Source organism: Lepisosteus platostomus, chromosome 1, assembly GCF_059453375.1.
Source record: "Lepisosteus platostomus isolate fLepPlt1 chromosome 1, fLepPlt1.hap1, whole genome shotgun sequence".
Classification (NCBI taxonomy): domain Eukaryota; kingdom Metazoa; phylum Chordata; class Actinopteri; order Semionotiformes; family Lepisosteidae; genus Lepisosteus; species Lepisosteus platostomus.
This window is the reverse complement of record NC_142611.1, coordinates 62730134-62744795: the sequence shown is the minus strand read 5'-3', so window position 1 is coordinate 62744795 and position 14662 is coordinate 62730134. Positions and strand designations below refer to the sequence as shown.

Below are 14662 nucleotides of genomic sequence, written 5' to 3'. Positions count from 1 at the left end.
TGTGCTGTGTCCAGTAGTGTCTCGCTGTGTTCAGTATTTCAGCTACAGTGTGCTCCTCACCCTGCTGGCGTGCTCGGTGTTCCTGCAAATCAGCAGCATTGGGAAGCTGGCGCTGATGCTGCTGATCCAGTTGGCGTACCTGGTCATCGTGGAGTGGCCCGAGGTGGCCCTGTTTGACAACGCCGACCTGTTCGTCACCGCCAACGCACTGTGAGTCGTCCAGCTTGCCTGTCCCGACCCCAGCCTTGCAGTCGCCCCTCATCGTCACCTAGTCTTTATCTCACCCTGCTATTCCCTCTCAGCCTTGCACTGCTGGCCTGGTTTACGCTAATAGCCCCCCTGATCGGACCGCTCTCACAGTTCTTGCTCCATTGTATTCCCACCCTATTTGGACCTGTTAATAGTATGCTCACCAGCCCACCAGACACGCCCACCTGCAGACAAGGCCATCTGCCTTGCCCACCTGCAGACACGCCCACTTACAGACAGGCCCCACATGATATGCCCACCCATGGACACACCCCTGACACGCCCACCTGTAGACACGCCCCTGACCCGTCCTCTTGCTGATATGCCCACCTGACACGCCCACCTACAGACATGCCTCCTGACCTCTGACTCTTGCTGATATGCTCATCGGAGCCGTTCACCATTCCACATGCCTGGAGCTCCACTGCGCTGTCCTGCTGGAGCAGGAGAGCAGCTGGCCTGACTCGTGTCCACCAGCTTGGGGAATCGTGGTCCCAGTCACCTGCCCAGTCTGAGCCTGGGCCATGACCTGTGACCTCCTCTCAGGATGCTCTCTCCCCATTGCCCCTGGCACTTCTCATTCCACCATTCACCCCGAATTCTTCCTCTTGCCTCTTGCCATGCTCTTTGGCACGCCCCCTCGCGCCCTCTTTCCCTGTTCTGGTTCAGACTCGTGCTTAATCTGCCCTTTTGCCTTTTTTTTCCCCAGACATTGGAATGACACAGAGCAGTGGTAAGTTGACAGTTTTCCACCTGCTCGGTTCAGTTAACCGTTGTCCAGTAGTCTTGCCCTGCTTGTCAGTAACAGATACTCATTATTGCTTTTTTCTCTTTGCCCAGGTCGTCCACCAACGAGACAGACCAATGGTAAGTGCTCTTTCTGTCTACCTGTGTCCCTGTCTGTCTGTGTCCCTGCCTGTCTGGTTGTGTCCTTGCCTGTCTGTCTGTCTCTCTGCCTGTCTGTGTCCCTGCCTGTCTGTCTGTATCCCTGTCTGTCTGTGTCCTTGCCTGTCTGTCTGTTTCTCTGCCTGTCTGTGTCCCTGCCTGTCTGTGTCCTTGCCTGTCTGTCTGTCTCTCTGCCTGTCTGTGTCCTTGCCTGCCTGTCTGTCTCTCTGCCTGTCTGTCTGTCTGTCTCTCTGCCTGTCTGTGTCCTTGCCTGTCTGTCTCTCTGCCTGCCTGTCTGTCTCTCTGCCAGTGTAAGGAGACTCGTGTTCAGCAGCAGCAGTAGTGCAGGACACAGCTCTGCTCCAGGACCAGTGGCTGAGCTCAGCTGAGCAAGCCCTGGTCAGCTCTCAGGCCCTTCATGGTGTCTTCTGCACCTGCCCTCGTTAGTGACCCGTCTGAGGTTCTTACAGAGGACGTCCTCTGCCCTGCGAGCTGCGACTGCCCCAGGGGCGCCAGCAGGCCGGTCCCTCTGTTTCCTCCTTGTGTGGTTTGAGGTGCTTTGGAGAGGACACAGCACACTAACCTATGAGCGTGGCTCGTCCTGGTCACATCCCGCAGACCAGCGCCGCGCTAACTTCCGAGGCTGGAGTTACCAGGGCCTCCCTGGCGCCCCCTGCCTGTCTTAGAGCGCCAGAACAGCCCCTCCTCCTCCTCCGGCGGGTGACCGCTGTCAAAGGGCAGCTACAGAAGGGCAGGACACGAGCACGTTTTGGACAGGCTCCTGCTCGGCTGCAGCGCTGATGGGACGGCAACTCTCTTGTTCGAAGGGTGTGGGGGAGTGGGCACTAGAGGTCACCCCTCTGTCTCGCCTAACGAGCTCCCCTTTTCCAGAGGGGCAGCGGGGTCACACCTCCCTTCCAGAGCTTCAGAGCAGGTCAGGCGCCGCTGGACGTTGGGGATTTGAGATGGACCGACTGTGTGACTTGTGCGTCTGTGTGTGTGTAAACAGTAGCTGGGACAACATGACCAAGGTGCCACTGAAGCTGATGACCCCGGTCATCCTGACGGTGTTCGTCCTGGCGCTGTACCTTCACGCCCAGCAGGTGGAGTCCACCGCGCGGCTGGACTTCCTGTGGAAACTGCAGGTAGGTCCTGGTGCTGTGCACGGCGCCCCCAGCTGGCGGGGTGTGGTATACATCCAGAGACGGGCACTTGTCCTCAACAGCTACAGTCTACACTGTCTAGCACCGTAGAACAGGGGGGTCTGGTTTTGGAACCAACAGATGAACCCCCGTCCTCTCTTCCACCTCACCCAGTTAGACGTTTATAATATCAGCCTGACCAAATCAGAACAGATCTGATCACTCCAGGCTGAAAGAGCCCAGTAGGGTCCTGCAGTCCCATTCTGTCTCCTCTTCTTGCTCCAGCTGGACCGGATAATTTTTAAGTTGGCGTGATGTCCAGGTCTTTATACTAACATCCTGGTTCTCCCAGTGAAGCCTGCAGGTCTGTGGCTCTAAAGGGAAACACCAGCCCTTCCTGTGTTAGTCTGAACTGTGTACATTTGAGTAGGATCGGGTTGCCATGACCACACCAACCCTACCACTCCCCCTCCCCTCTGTTCTGTTGTTGCCATGACCACACCAACCCTACCACTCCCCCTCCCCTCTGTTCTGTTGTTGCCATGACCACACCAACCCTACCACTCCCCCTCCCCTCTGTTCTGTTGTTGCCATGACCACACTGACCCTACCACTCCCCCTCCCCTCTGTTCTGTTGTTGCCATGACCACACACACCCTACCACACCCCCTGCTCTCGCTTCTGTGGTTGCCATGACCACACCAACCCTACCACACCCTCCCCTCTGTTTTGTGGTTGCCAGGCGACGGAGGAGAAGGAGGAGATGGAGGAGCTGCAGGCCTACAACCGCAGGCTGCTCCACAACATCCTGCCCAAAGACGTAGCCGCCCACTTCCTGGCGCGGGAGAGGCGCAACGACGAGCTGTACTACCAGTCCTGCGAGTGCGTGGCCGTCATGTTCGCCTCCATCAGCAACTTCTCCGAGTTCTACGTGGAGCTGGAGGCCAACAACGAGGGCGTGGAGTGCCTGCGGCTGCTGAACGAGATCATCGCCGACTTCGACGAGGTAACCGGCGCCTGTCGTTCGCCGAGAGGGCTTTAACACACTGGTTGGGCACCACCGGTGCAGCAAACTGTAATAGGTTGGAGAAAATATTGACCATCCATTCGCTTTCTAACGACATTATCCAGTATGGCCTTGATTGCCTGTTCACTGCACCAGGTCCGATTCATTTCCTTAGTGCTGTCTGTGTGGAGTCTGCATGTTCTCCCTGTGTTCATGTGGGTTTCCTCCCACAGTCCAGAGACATGCTGGTAAATGAATTGGCTTCTGGGACAGTTAGCCCTGGTGTGAGTGTGTGTGTCTGTGTCTATGTGTGTGTGTGTGCCCTGTGCTGGACCCCAGCTTCAGCCTGTTGCTTGCTGGGACAGTCTGCAGTGGTTCGAAAATGGATGGCTGGTGCATTTAAACAGGGGGGCACTGTGATTAAAGGGTAATAGTTCCAGGCTTGAGAGGGCTGACGGGAAGGTCTGCGGTGCTCCCCAGAGACCTGCCAGCTCCCAGCCTGACTTAGTGACCCAGTCCCTCCATAACCCTCCCCCCCCGCCCCGCAGATCATCAGCGAGGAGCGGTACCGGCAGCTGGAGAAGATCAAGACCATCGGCAGCACCTACATGGCGGCCTCGGGCCTCAACGACTCCACCTACGACAAGGAGGGCAAGTCGCACATCACGGCTCTGGCCGACTACGCCATGCGGCTCATGGAGCAGATGAAGTACATCAACGAACATTCCTTCAACAACTTCCAGATGAAAATCGGTAGGGAGAGAGCCGGGCCCCGGGCGGTTCTGCCCCTGGTCCTGTCGCTGCTCAGTTGGGCTCGTTGATCTGGATCCGACTGCTTTGTCGTGCCTTAGTTGCTGATGAAACGTACTCCTTGATCCACCAGGCCTAACTGGGCCCGGCCATGCCCCCGCTACAGGTGCGGGGCTGTTTACAACCGACTTTGTGCAGCGCTGCAGATGTGATCTCACTCGAACTTTACACGATTGTTAATTGGCCAATTAATTCACTGATTCGATTATGTGATCAAGCAGTTGGTTGTAGCGATAGGTCCTGTTCATTGTTCATTGTGGTATATATCACTGGCATTGATGTTCTGTAGTTGAGGCTCTTTTTGATAGAGTATTTACTCTGCCATTGACCCCTCTTGCTCGGGGCGCTGAAGGGTTATTGTCCGCAGTGTCAGATTCTGTCTGCGTTGGGCACTGTTCAGCAGGCCCAGCGTGGAGCAGACGTGTACACAGACTACTTCAGTGCCGTTTGTCCTTGTATTCTCACTGTGCAGGGCTGAACATCGGGCCCGTGGTGGCGGGGGTGATCGGGGCGCGGAAGCCGCAGTACGACATCTGGGGCAACACAGTGAACGTGGCCAGCCGCATGGACAGCACCGGGGTGCCCGACCGCATCCAGGTACCCCCGATGCACTTCACATCCGAATCCCAAATCCCTGCAGCTTCTCGTCATGCGGCTAAATTGCCCAATTGAGGGCTCACGGGGATGGTGCCGCCGAATGGATCTGGAGGGGTTACGGGTTCGTGAAATCTCCTGAGCTCCAGAAATCCAGAAAGGGACAGTGGCGGCCGGGGAAGGGGTGAGGGTCTACAGCCCCCAGTCTTCTGAAAGCGCGCTGCAGTCTGCGGGCTTGCCCTGAGCCGACTCTGCTGACCGCAGGCTGTCCTCTGGTGGCTGAGCAAAATTCTACAATTTGCATTTCCAGTTGTGTTGTGAGGGCTCCACCTGCTGGTGGCATTGGGCCATTGCACATTTTGACACTGAGCTCCTGGATGGGGCTGCCGGGCAGTGGGGAGGGTCAGAAGCACTGATCATGGGGAAGGAAAGTCGTCCGGGTTACGTGCCTCCTCTGTACTGTCTGTATGCTGTATGAAATAAATGATGCATAAGAGCCCGTCTGAAAGCTCAAGCCTCTTTGTTTCTGCCTGTACCCGCAGGTGACCACCGACCTGTACCAGGTGCTGGTGGGGAAAGGCTACCAGCTGGAGTGCCGCGGCGTGGTCAAGGTGAAGGGGAAGGGCGAGATGACCACATACTTCTTGAACGACGGCCCCCAGAACAGTTAGCAGTGAGCAGGGAGGGGAGGGGGCGGGGAGGCGGCGCAGCGGACCGCTGAGGAGAACCCCGATCACTTGAACAAAGAGGCCTTGAAAGCGTTCGGGACGGCCCAGAAGGAAACATGAAATATTTCTGTTTTTTTGGTGTGCGTTTGTCCCATTTTTGTCGGCACAAATTGAAGGAAGACTCTGGGGGGGGGGTTAAGCCTCCATCACTTGAGGCTACTTGAAAGGTGCAAAATCGTCTTTTTATAAACGAGGCTTTTTCGCCTTGGAAGGAAGGACTGGACCACAAGTCTTTTGTGTCTCCATCACGTTCGCAGTTCCAGGACAGTTCTCAACACAGGTACTTGTATTTTTGGGTCAGTCTCTACATTATTTATTTATCTTCAGGAAAGTTTTTTTTTAAAATCTACAAACTCCTACAAATGTGTGTATTGTTCAAAACAAACAACAAAAACAACAACCAAAGAACGGAATATTTAACCTGAGGAGCTTGAGAAACATCGGCTTCATTTTCACCTCTGCTGAATAATCGCTCTTTAATCTGGTAATCAAAATTGTTTTTTGGTGTTTGTTCTGCAAACCCCTCTTTGCTCAATTTTGTTTTTCTTGTGTTTTATTTATTTTAGGTTTTGTCTTTAGAAACTGACCAAGTAATAACCACTTGATATTCTTCTTTGGGTCAAAGAAAAATTATTTTTAATTATTTGTGTTCTGATGGGCTCTTGAGGATGAAGGAAGTCTGTTGTTTCTTGTTTTGTTTTTCTTTTCCTTGAAACAGAAAGATGTATGTACATCAGAAACACCTTTCAACTTGCTTTTCACACTGTTAAGCCGTTGCGGCCTGCTAGGCCCCGATTCAACAAAGAAGCCTGGGACTCGATTTTATTTCCCACCCCGCAACTCCTCCCAAGGCCTCCTGGACACGATGTGCGGGACTCTGCCCAGGCGCAGTCCTTCAAGTACACAGGAGCAGAGCCTGCGGCATTTGTTTATACGTGCTATCAGTGACCTTTTCTTCTTCTCTTTGCAAAGAAGTATTTTTGGTACAAAACTAAAACAGGAAAAAAAAACCCACAAACACTTGAGAGAAGCGAAGACTCCCGTCTTCTGTCCTCTGAACTGTTCTATTGCATCGGACACCGCGGTACCAGACAGTATATAACCTTCTGATTCTTATAGAGAAGACATTTTTTTAAGAAAAGAAAAAATATACATAAATATATATAAATATATTATGACTGAATACTGTGCTTTATAATCTTCAAGGGGCGTAACTCTTTTCACTGTGAGGTTTATATGATACAACACCAAGTTGCTCTCTAGCCAAACTTCCTACTCTGAAGCATGACTGATTGTGGTAACTCTACATTTGTTTCTTCCTAGTTTTCCATGTTGGGTATTTTTATCACCTCTATTAACCTTTTAATTGTTATTAATGTTATTATTATTACTGTTATGATTACTCCATTCCAACTTAAAGCATCAAAGACCAGAACGCCCCCGGCGAAAGACGGGGTGTCGCCCTCGCCCTCCTCGGTGGCCCCTGGGAGGAGTGTGGGGTGCCTGTCCGTCTCGCCCTCCCGGGAGGCTGAACAGACTCGGCCAGGAACAATCAAGGAGACACTTCCTGTCAGAGAGGAAGTGGATGGCGCGTGTGTATAGCGGGACACCCCAAACCATATTATCCCTACCCCTGGGGGCCCCGTAAAGATGCGGCCCTGCGATTAGCGATGCACGGGTCTGAACGTTTTCCCCCGGTCGAGCCTGCGCGCTCATTCTGCTCTTTTGCCCTTGCTGTCGCACCTCACTGTGGCCAATCGGGGTATTGCTGTCCTGGGATGGGGTGGCACAGTGAATGCACAGCCGCAGAGCAGGGCGCAAACGAGGACAGATGATGTCCGATGTGGAAGAGTACAGTTTGTGCGCCTGTGTGTAGGGGCGGAGGTTTAAGATGGTGCGAAAGGCCTGGGGGCCACTGTCCGGTGGTTTAGACAGGTCACGGTAAATCAGCACCACCTTTAACAGGATTTGAAAGGAGGGTTAAATTAGTCCGTTTGTGCTGATCGCGCCTCATACTAGTATCTAACCAGGGATGAAGGTAAACCAGGAGGCCCTGTGACCCCAGACACAGCTGCAGGATCCTGGGTTTGATTCCCAGTGCTTGCCTGTACAAAGTTTGCATGTTCTTCCTGTGATCACACGGGTCTTTTGCAGGTGCGCTGGTCACCTCCCCTCTCCCAGAGACCCATGGTCTGGGTTTGAGCGGTTGCTCAGTCCCTCCCCCCCTCACTGCTGTGCCCTGTCAAGAGTGGCTTTCGTGCTTTTGGGCTTTGGTGGAACTTGAATGCAGCTGATCTTGAATTGTCTGTCTAATTCAGTGGTTTGTTATTACTGTTACGATTATTCCATTCCAAATGAAAGGATCAAAGACCAGTACATCTAAGGCAGGAATCTCCAACCCTGCTCCTGGGGAGCCCCAGTCCTGCAGGATCTGGGGGTCACCATTAAACCACCCGTGTCTAAAGAATATGGGATCAATTCCCTTGTGATCAATTAAACAGGTGATTAGTTGAAAAAAGTTATTTAGCAATCATGCGGAACTAAACTCTTATATTATCTTCAGCCTTCAAGGACTAGAATTCCCTTATCAGATTACTTGTCTGATTCATCAGCGGATCACAGGTGATCTATACATCTAATAGGCTGAGGTTCCACAGAGCCAGGATTGGGGACCCCTGCTCTAAGCTAGCCCACAGGACACTGGCCATCACGCCTTAATGTTAGTATTTTGGTTGGGATGGAGTGAATGGGGATTTCTGCTAAAACCCAAGGGACTCTGTGCATTTTACTGTAGTGCCACCTAGTGTTCAACGAGTTGAGTTCCCACGAATTTCAAGACAAGACGAGAGGTTTGGCATTTCTATACAGAAACAGTCATATGATGAAATAAGACAATGAGAAAAAAAATAAAAAAGATGTTTTTCCCCCTTGAAAAAAAAGGGTTGGTTTGTGTAGTCTGTTTGGGTGTATCTTATTTAAAAAGTGAAGAAAACTCACGGGAAGCCAAATTCATCATGTTCTTCTGTGCCGGCTGAAGTGGATTCTGGGATATTTACTATACATCAGTAGACAGGTATTAACTTAAGGACAGCAGTCTAAGTCATGAGTGTCGCATAGGTTTTCATGAATCTTTTTGTTTGGTATCAGAAAAGAATTGGAATACAGATTGAGAACCCAAATATAAGGGTCTGTTTCATTCTTTGAAAGGATTGCTTAACGTTTTGGAAGGGTCATTTGCTGGGAAAAGTGACATACAAATCAACACAACAGGTAGATATGCTGAAAAATTCTCCCAGGGTTCCTTGGTAGAAAACCAAGAGTCATCAGACGTCTCCTGTGACACTAAGACTCCTGGCTTAGTTATCCCACGCCTGTAAGGAACAAGTCTCAACCTAGAGATTCTACACGTACAATCAAAAAGCTTCCTTTTGGTAATTGTGCAGGGCCTGACAGAGATGCTTGCTTATTCAGATGGTTGGTATTGACACTATAGACTAACAGGCCCCAGAGAAGCATGATGCCCTGGAGGCAAATCAGGATTTCAGAGCCGAGTGGAGACGAGTTAATCAATGCCAAACATTGCAGAATGTAGATGGTTAATTAAAGTGCCGCCCTGATACGATGACAAGTGTGACAGAACCTGGGAAAACTAGAATGCACCTGTAAAATGTTTTAATTAAACACTGCTCTAATTTGCACGGCCTCTCCTGATTTAAACACTATCAACAATCTGTTGCAGGACTAGTGCACAACCGGTTGAACGCTGGTTTAATTGTGAGAGAGAAGACTGTGTTCATTAATGAAACACAGGAACTTGAAGTAGAGAAAGTAGTGAAAGGTAAGCATTGAAGGAGACATTGTGATTTTTAATGATGTCATTGCTGGCAGGATGCCTCAGGGTAAGTCACGGAATTGCAGCAGTTGTTGCCTTCAGGCCCAGAGCTGAGTCTGAGTCCCGATCCGTTTCGAGAAGTTTGCATTGTTCGGGACCAGGACCGTTAAAGAGGTGGCAAGGCTGCATCATGGGCACTTCAAAGTTAAAATACTTAAAATAGTGCTCTTCCTATACCCCCGGCAACAGTAGATCCTTCTCATTCTGCTAGGAGTTAGCCAACAGCGTTTAAAACTACTGTCCTGCTGCTCTGTTCTTCACACACACCTAGACAAGGGCTATCTGTGTCCGGCCTGGTGTGCTCTGGTTTTTATTCCTACCTGTGTAGTGCATTCTTATTTTTCTTAGATAGGAATAGCGAGTTTTAGTTTTTTTCAAAGTTGCTTATTCAAGACATTCACTTAAAGGTATACTTAGATTCAATACAGTGTAAGTTAAGGTGTTTTGAGACCTGGATGAATCTCACTTTGTGAAAATAATACTAAGGGAATGTCTTTCTATAAAGGAACAAGTAATAGGAGCCCTCACACCTGAAGAAGGCTCCACGGCCGAAACGTGTTTTCTTTCTTCTTTTTTTTCAGCATGGAATAAACCTATTACTTGTTCCTTTGCAGCCCACGCATGCTGATGCAGCTAACCACCTGAACTGCCATGTCTTTGTATATGCTAGTATGGCCCTCTTGATGTCGTACTTGAACTTCATGTCATACCTTCTCTTTCCTCTAGAGGGCAGCAGTGGCTCTTCCTTTTGTTTTCTATGAGGGTGTGTGCGCGGTGGCGCAGTGGGTAGCATTGCAGTGTGTTTGCATGGGTTTTTGTCCAGGTGCTCTGATTTCCTCCCACAGTCCAGGTTTTATTAGTTTTAACCAGGGCACCCAGCTCGAACACGTGGAGAACATACAAACTCCACACAGACAGCACCCCAGGACTAGAATTAAACTCGGAGCCCCAGCACTGTGTAGCAGCAATGCTGGCCACTGTGCTGCCATGCCACTATTTGCAAGAACATGATTAATGAATTGGAGAGCACCATGTTCAAACAGCTTTAAGGGAGTAAAACGGCAGTTGCTTTAAGTGCACACTGCCAGAGCACAGAGATTTGACTATGTTGAGGACTAAGGGAAAGAAGAAAACGTGAAGAAGCAGGGAGTCAGAAACAGGGTCTAAATGTCAAGGAAGGGGTGTCACTGTCACCAGCGAAGTCAGACAGGCTGCAGGAGGTGGGGTGCAATGAGAGAACGGGCACAACAGACTTCAGGACAGGAAGAGGTGTGGTTGCTGAGGTGCGAGACACAGGAAGCTGCCTTCTGAGAGTCTGACTCATCGTCTGAATATGTTCCGCAACACCTGCGACTGGTCAAGCAAAGTGAAAACCGCTGGTGGGTGTTGGTGTGTCTATCACAGCGGATCGGAGCCTGGGAGTGACTCTCCCAGCGATCCGAAGAAGCAGAGGGAAAGCAGCCGATCGAGCTGAGACAAGACCATCCCTGTCTTGAGTAATCAAGCATTCCTCCCAGGCCTGAAAGTGATTGGTTAACCCAAACTCTATTTCTGTGTATACTACTATTTTACTGGTGCAATGGGGAAGGCAAACAGATAGTCCTTGTTCAATCTAAAGCCCCTTCCGGACTTGAGTGTGACGGGTCTCCCCTTGAGGGTTTCAGTCTTTTCTGAAACCAGCAAGATATTTGAAAAATGTACATATATCTGATGCATTTGTTCTTAAGATCACAAGAAAGGGTACAAACCAGAGGAAGTCACTCAGCCTATCTAGTCTGTTTGGTAATGGGCTCTTTTATTAAAATGCACCTTAATTTTTCCAGTTTCCAATTAAGACGGGAAACTCTTGAGCTTTTGAACCAAACACAGGGATTGCCCATTCTGGTCCTCCAAACCAGCAGGCTGGCAGTGGAGGGTTCTGGGTGGCTCTGGGTTCTGCAGTTGTGGGTCTGGGGGTCTCCAGGCGTTGGGGGGGTGGTCAGTGTAGGCTGAACTCCCGATGGGTCATGGACATGCTCTTCACAAACCTGAACAGGACGACAGAGACGGAGAGCACGGCGGGGTGCAGGTCAGAGGGGCGCGGCGATACCCTGTTTCGGGGGAAAAATCAGAACCGAACGAGCGCTCCCACCAGCCCTTGCGTACTTCGTCATCTCGCTGTGTCTCTGCGGGAAGCGTCGTACCCGGGTCCACGGCTCGCTGCCCTCGCTGCCTGGCTGACCGCTCCCCGACAGCCACCAGCCATAGCGCTGGCTGTCCGTCAGGGGCGCCCGGGAAATCTGGTTAGGGGCTTCGGAGAGACAGCAGAGAGTCAGACCCTCCCTCCCACTGCAGTACTGTCCGTCAGCCCCCTCCCACTCCCCCCTCATACTTTCTCCTTTATCAGGTTCAGGGCAGTGGGGGAGCTGGGGCCTGTCCAGGCAAGGGACAGGCAGGGTACACCCTGGAAGGGACGCCAGTCCATCGCAGGGCCCACACACGCACACACACACTCGTACCAGGACCAAGTTCCCAGAAGCGAAGTAACCTACCAGCATGTCTTTAGACTACAGGAGGAAACCCCCGTGAACCATGGGGAGAACATGCAAACTCCACACAGACAGCACCCCAGAAATTGAACCCGGGGCCCCAACACTGCAAGGCAACCATGCTGGCCACCGCACCACCCAAATTGCTCTTGGGGGGGCCCCCGATTTCCATCTTTTGGAAGCAGATAGCACGACACAAGAAGGGGGGGAGGTTAGGGGCGCAGCCTACATCTTGGCGTCTGTGCCCGCCTGACCAGCTCCTGGTATCTCTCCTGGCTCCCGCGGTGCAGCTCGCAGCTGAGGGCCTGGCGCGGCGCCGGGTGGACTGGGGGGAGCGTGGTACCCCGCTGGCTCCCGCCCACGCCGTCGCCCTCTGCAGACACAGCCACACCCACAGAGGTCACAGGTCACATGGAGCAGAAGACGGCTTACTGTCCGATAACGATGTAGATAACTTCCTGGCCAAAATATTAGACCACCACCCCCAAGGAGAAATGAGTTGAAGATCTGAGAGCAGCTGGGACAGGCTGTGGCCTGAGGGACTCCTCGGGCATGAGAAGTGTCCACAGCCCCATCCCATCCCACTCCTGCAGCAGGACGGACTTCCTTCCTTCCTGGGTGAGAGGAGGGAGGTGGTGTGTGGGGACAGAACTGGACAGGTCCACTGGTTCCACTGGTTTCCAGCAGGAGTGAGGTGCTGGAAGTCTGTCTCCTGCTCCTCCAACCCAACCCCCCCCCCCCCACACACACACACTGCCCCCTGCTGGGGGGGTCTGTTCTTAGTATTAGGTAGCTCCTGGTATTTTGTCCAGCGAGTGTGAACATGAACGGCACTGCTAGGGGGACTGTACAAACTGTCTCCCAATCACACATTCTGCATCTAGAATGACAAGGCTGAAGCCAGGGGCGGCTCGCTCTGCGACCTGACTATTTTCTCCGCCTGTTCAGCGGCCCCTGCTCGGCGAGCACTAGAGCACCGCTAGCAGGCTCTCCGTGCTCCTGTCTGCTGACGTCACCCGCCTCGCACCCTGGGCAGCTCAAAGCTTCGCGTGGTCACACCGCGGCTGTGCACATTGACAGTCCTGTTCAGTGTGTTTAAACCACAACGATTCATAGCGGTCTCTCTCTCTCACAGATTCTCTCACGATACTGTACGGACGAACTCACACGAGTGAAGCTTTCCTACATCAGACTACGTGTATCATAGTAATCCAATCAGAAAGCGCCGCGGAATAACGCGATTAAATGTCCGGTACAGCACAGTATTTTAATTTGCTTTGATCGTCTTATCATGTTAAGTTGATTTACCCTGATCATACTGTGTTTTCTGCAGCTGTGACAGACGCCTGGATCCAAATGGGTCCTGATATCCCAGAAATGTTATGCCAAAAAAGGTCATTTTTGTGCTGTCGGTACCAGAGCTCGGGTGCGAGTGTAAAGCTGCAGCCAGTTCCTGGAATTCTCGCGCACCGTTTACCACGTAGCTATAGCAACAGACACCGGCCCACTGCTTGATTGACGTTGGTGTGGACCAATCACTGAGCCGGATTGTGCGCGTGCGTGACGGCTGGGTAGTTCTGGACTTTTTTTTTATTGTATTTTTTTGGTAGTTCTGGACTGTGTGCTTCCTGAAGTTCGGGGAAATCAATTTTCTATTGTAACAGCAAGTGTTTAAGTCACTGCTATTGTTTAAATGACGAATTTCCGAAATGACCTTTAACTCACTCTGGCTTTGATCAAAACAGAGAATAATTCCTGATGTTTGCAAATGTACAGACTGTACTTTTTATTTTTACAAATGTATGTACATTTGATGTACAAATTATATACAAGTACTTCGAAAACGTCGTGTTTCCGCGTGTTTGCCCGAGTCTGCTCGTCCGGGTGGTCTGGTCGGTTTTGTCGCTCGCTTTACAGTGCAAGAATGCAGAAAGAGGGGGGAAACTCTTCTCCTTGTGCAAAGCAAAACGCTCAGGGTTGGCGCAGTCTCTAGCTTCCCGATCCAGTCACGGCCGCTAGAGGCGATGTGCAGTGCGCGATGCCCAGTCGGGTATATACTTGGACACAGATAAGGACCGTTCGTACGGAGGCCTAATTAAGGTAGTAACCCCGTCAGCCGTGATATCGAGCACGTGACACAACGCCGAGCACGAAAGGGAGCAGATATAAACACCACGAGTGGCCGGAAGCATGGCCTTGCCGGGGACCTCTGCAGGCACGCAAATCTCACCCCCCCCCCCCCCCGGGGCCACACAGCCCGAACCCAGATTATCAGAAAGGGGGATTCCCAACACCGCCACGAGCCCGTCCTGACGTCACCTCCCCCGTCACGACCGTACCTAAAATCTCTCCACCTCGTTTGCTTAACAAATCACTTCCGACTGCTAACGTTCGGATTGCCCGGGCGAATGTGTGCTTTGCAGAGGTGCTGGAGGAAGAGCTGAAAAACGGGTGGCGGCGGAGCCGAGGGCGCCCTGGGGCAGAGAGCCGTGGCCGAGGGGCAGGCAGGCACAGGGGGTGGCCTGAATGCGGTCATCGCAAAGACAAACATCCGTGTGCTGCCGGATCTGGCTCTCTAACCGCACGCCGGCGCACCTGAATACATTTTAGGAGAGACTCGGGTTTCAGGTGCGCCGCCTGTGACGGCTGACACGTTCCTCGTGTGTCTGAATTGTGAGTTGCTATATTTACAAGAGGAAAAGGCGGGGAGAAGTGAAGGGGCAATAAAATAAAAGCAGGTGATTCCTTCAAGGTTTTGCAGTTGCCCATTTTATTGCGCGTCCCAGGTGTTTCTAGTCGCTATGCTCCGTCTCCTGCTAGCCGTGCAC

General features: G+C 51.9%; 2 protein-coding genes across 4 annotated transcripts in view; one reads left to right on the top strand and one right to left on the bottom strand.

Annotated features, from left to right (window-relative positions):
- The window catches only part of adcy6a (adenylate cyclase 6a), a 65646-nt gene extending 57293 nt beyond the window's left edge, over positions 1 to 8353 (top strand). For 2 of the 3 annotated variants that reach the window (XM_088633422.1, XM_088633423.1), the window contains exons 17-24: positions 35 to 210; positions 959 to 982; positions 1090 to 1116; positions 2144 to 2279; positions 3019 to 3282; positions 3831 to 4035; positions 4565 to 4689; positions 5229 to 8353. In XM_088633422.1, the coding sequence (XP_088489548.1) occupies positions 35 to 210; positions 959 to 982; positions 1090 to 1116; positions 2144 to 2279; positions 3019 to 3282; positions 3831 to 4035; positions 4565 to 4689; positions 5229 to 5357 (1086 nt within the window). In that variant the 3' untranslated portion in view covers positions 5358 to 8353. The remainder of the gene's footprint in view (positions 1 to 34; positions 211 to 958; positions 983 to 1089; positions 1117 to 2143; positions 2280 to 3018; positions 3283 to 3830; positions 4036 to 4564; positions 4690 to 5228) is intronic. The other variant, XM_088633424.1, reaches the window with a different exon arrangement.
- A 2722-nt stretch (positions 8354 to 11075) lies between these two features.
- spmip11 (sperm microtubule inner protein 11) lies at positions 11076 to 13325 on the bottom strand. The gene is made up of 4 exons (XM_088633419.1): positions 13143 to 13325; positions 12064 to 12207; positions 11452 to 11596; positions 11076 to 11333 (listed from the first exon to the last, which is right to left on the bottom strand). The coding sequence occupies exons 1-4, from the start codon at positions 13231 to 13233 to the stop codon at positions 11285 to 11287; spliced, it is 429 nt and encodes a 142-aa protein (XP_088489545.1). The 5' UTR covers positions 13234 to 13325; the 3' UTR covers positions 11076 to 11284.
- Between the last annotated feature and the right edge of the window lie 1337 nt (positions 13326 to 14662).

Coding starts and splice junctions, on each gene's coding strand:
- spmip11 (XM_088633419.1), bottom strand. CDS start 13,233: ATGACCTTTTTTGGCATAACATTTCTGGGATATCAGGACCCATTTGGA. Junction 12,208..13,142: donor GAAAACACAGTATGATCAGG/GTAAATCAACTT, acceptor CTGTGTCTGCAG/AGGGCGACGGCGTGGGCGGG. Junction 11,334..11,451: donor AGACACAGCGAGATGACGAA/GTACGCAAGGGC, acceptor CGTCCTGTTCAG/GTTTGTGAAGAGCATGTCCA.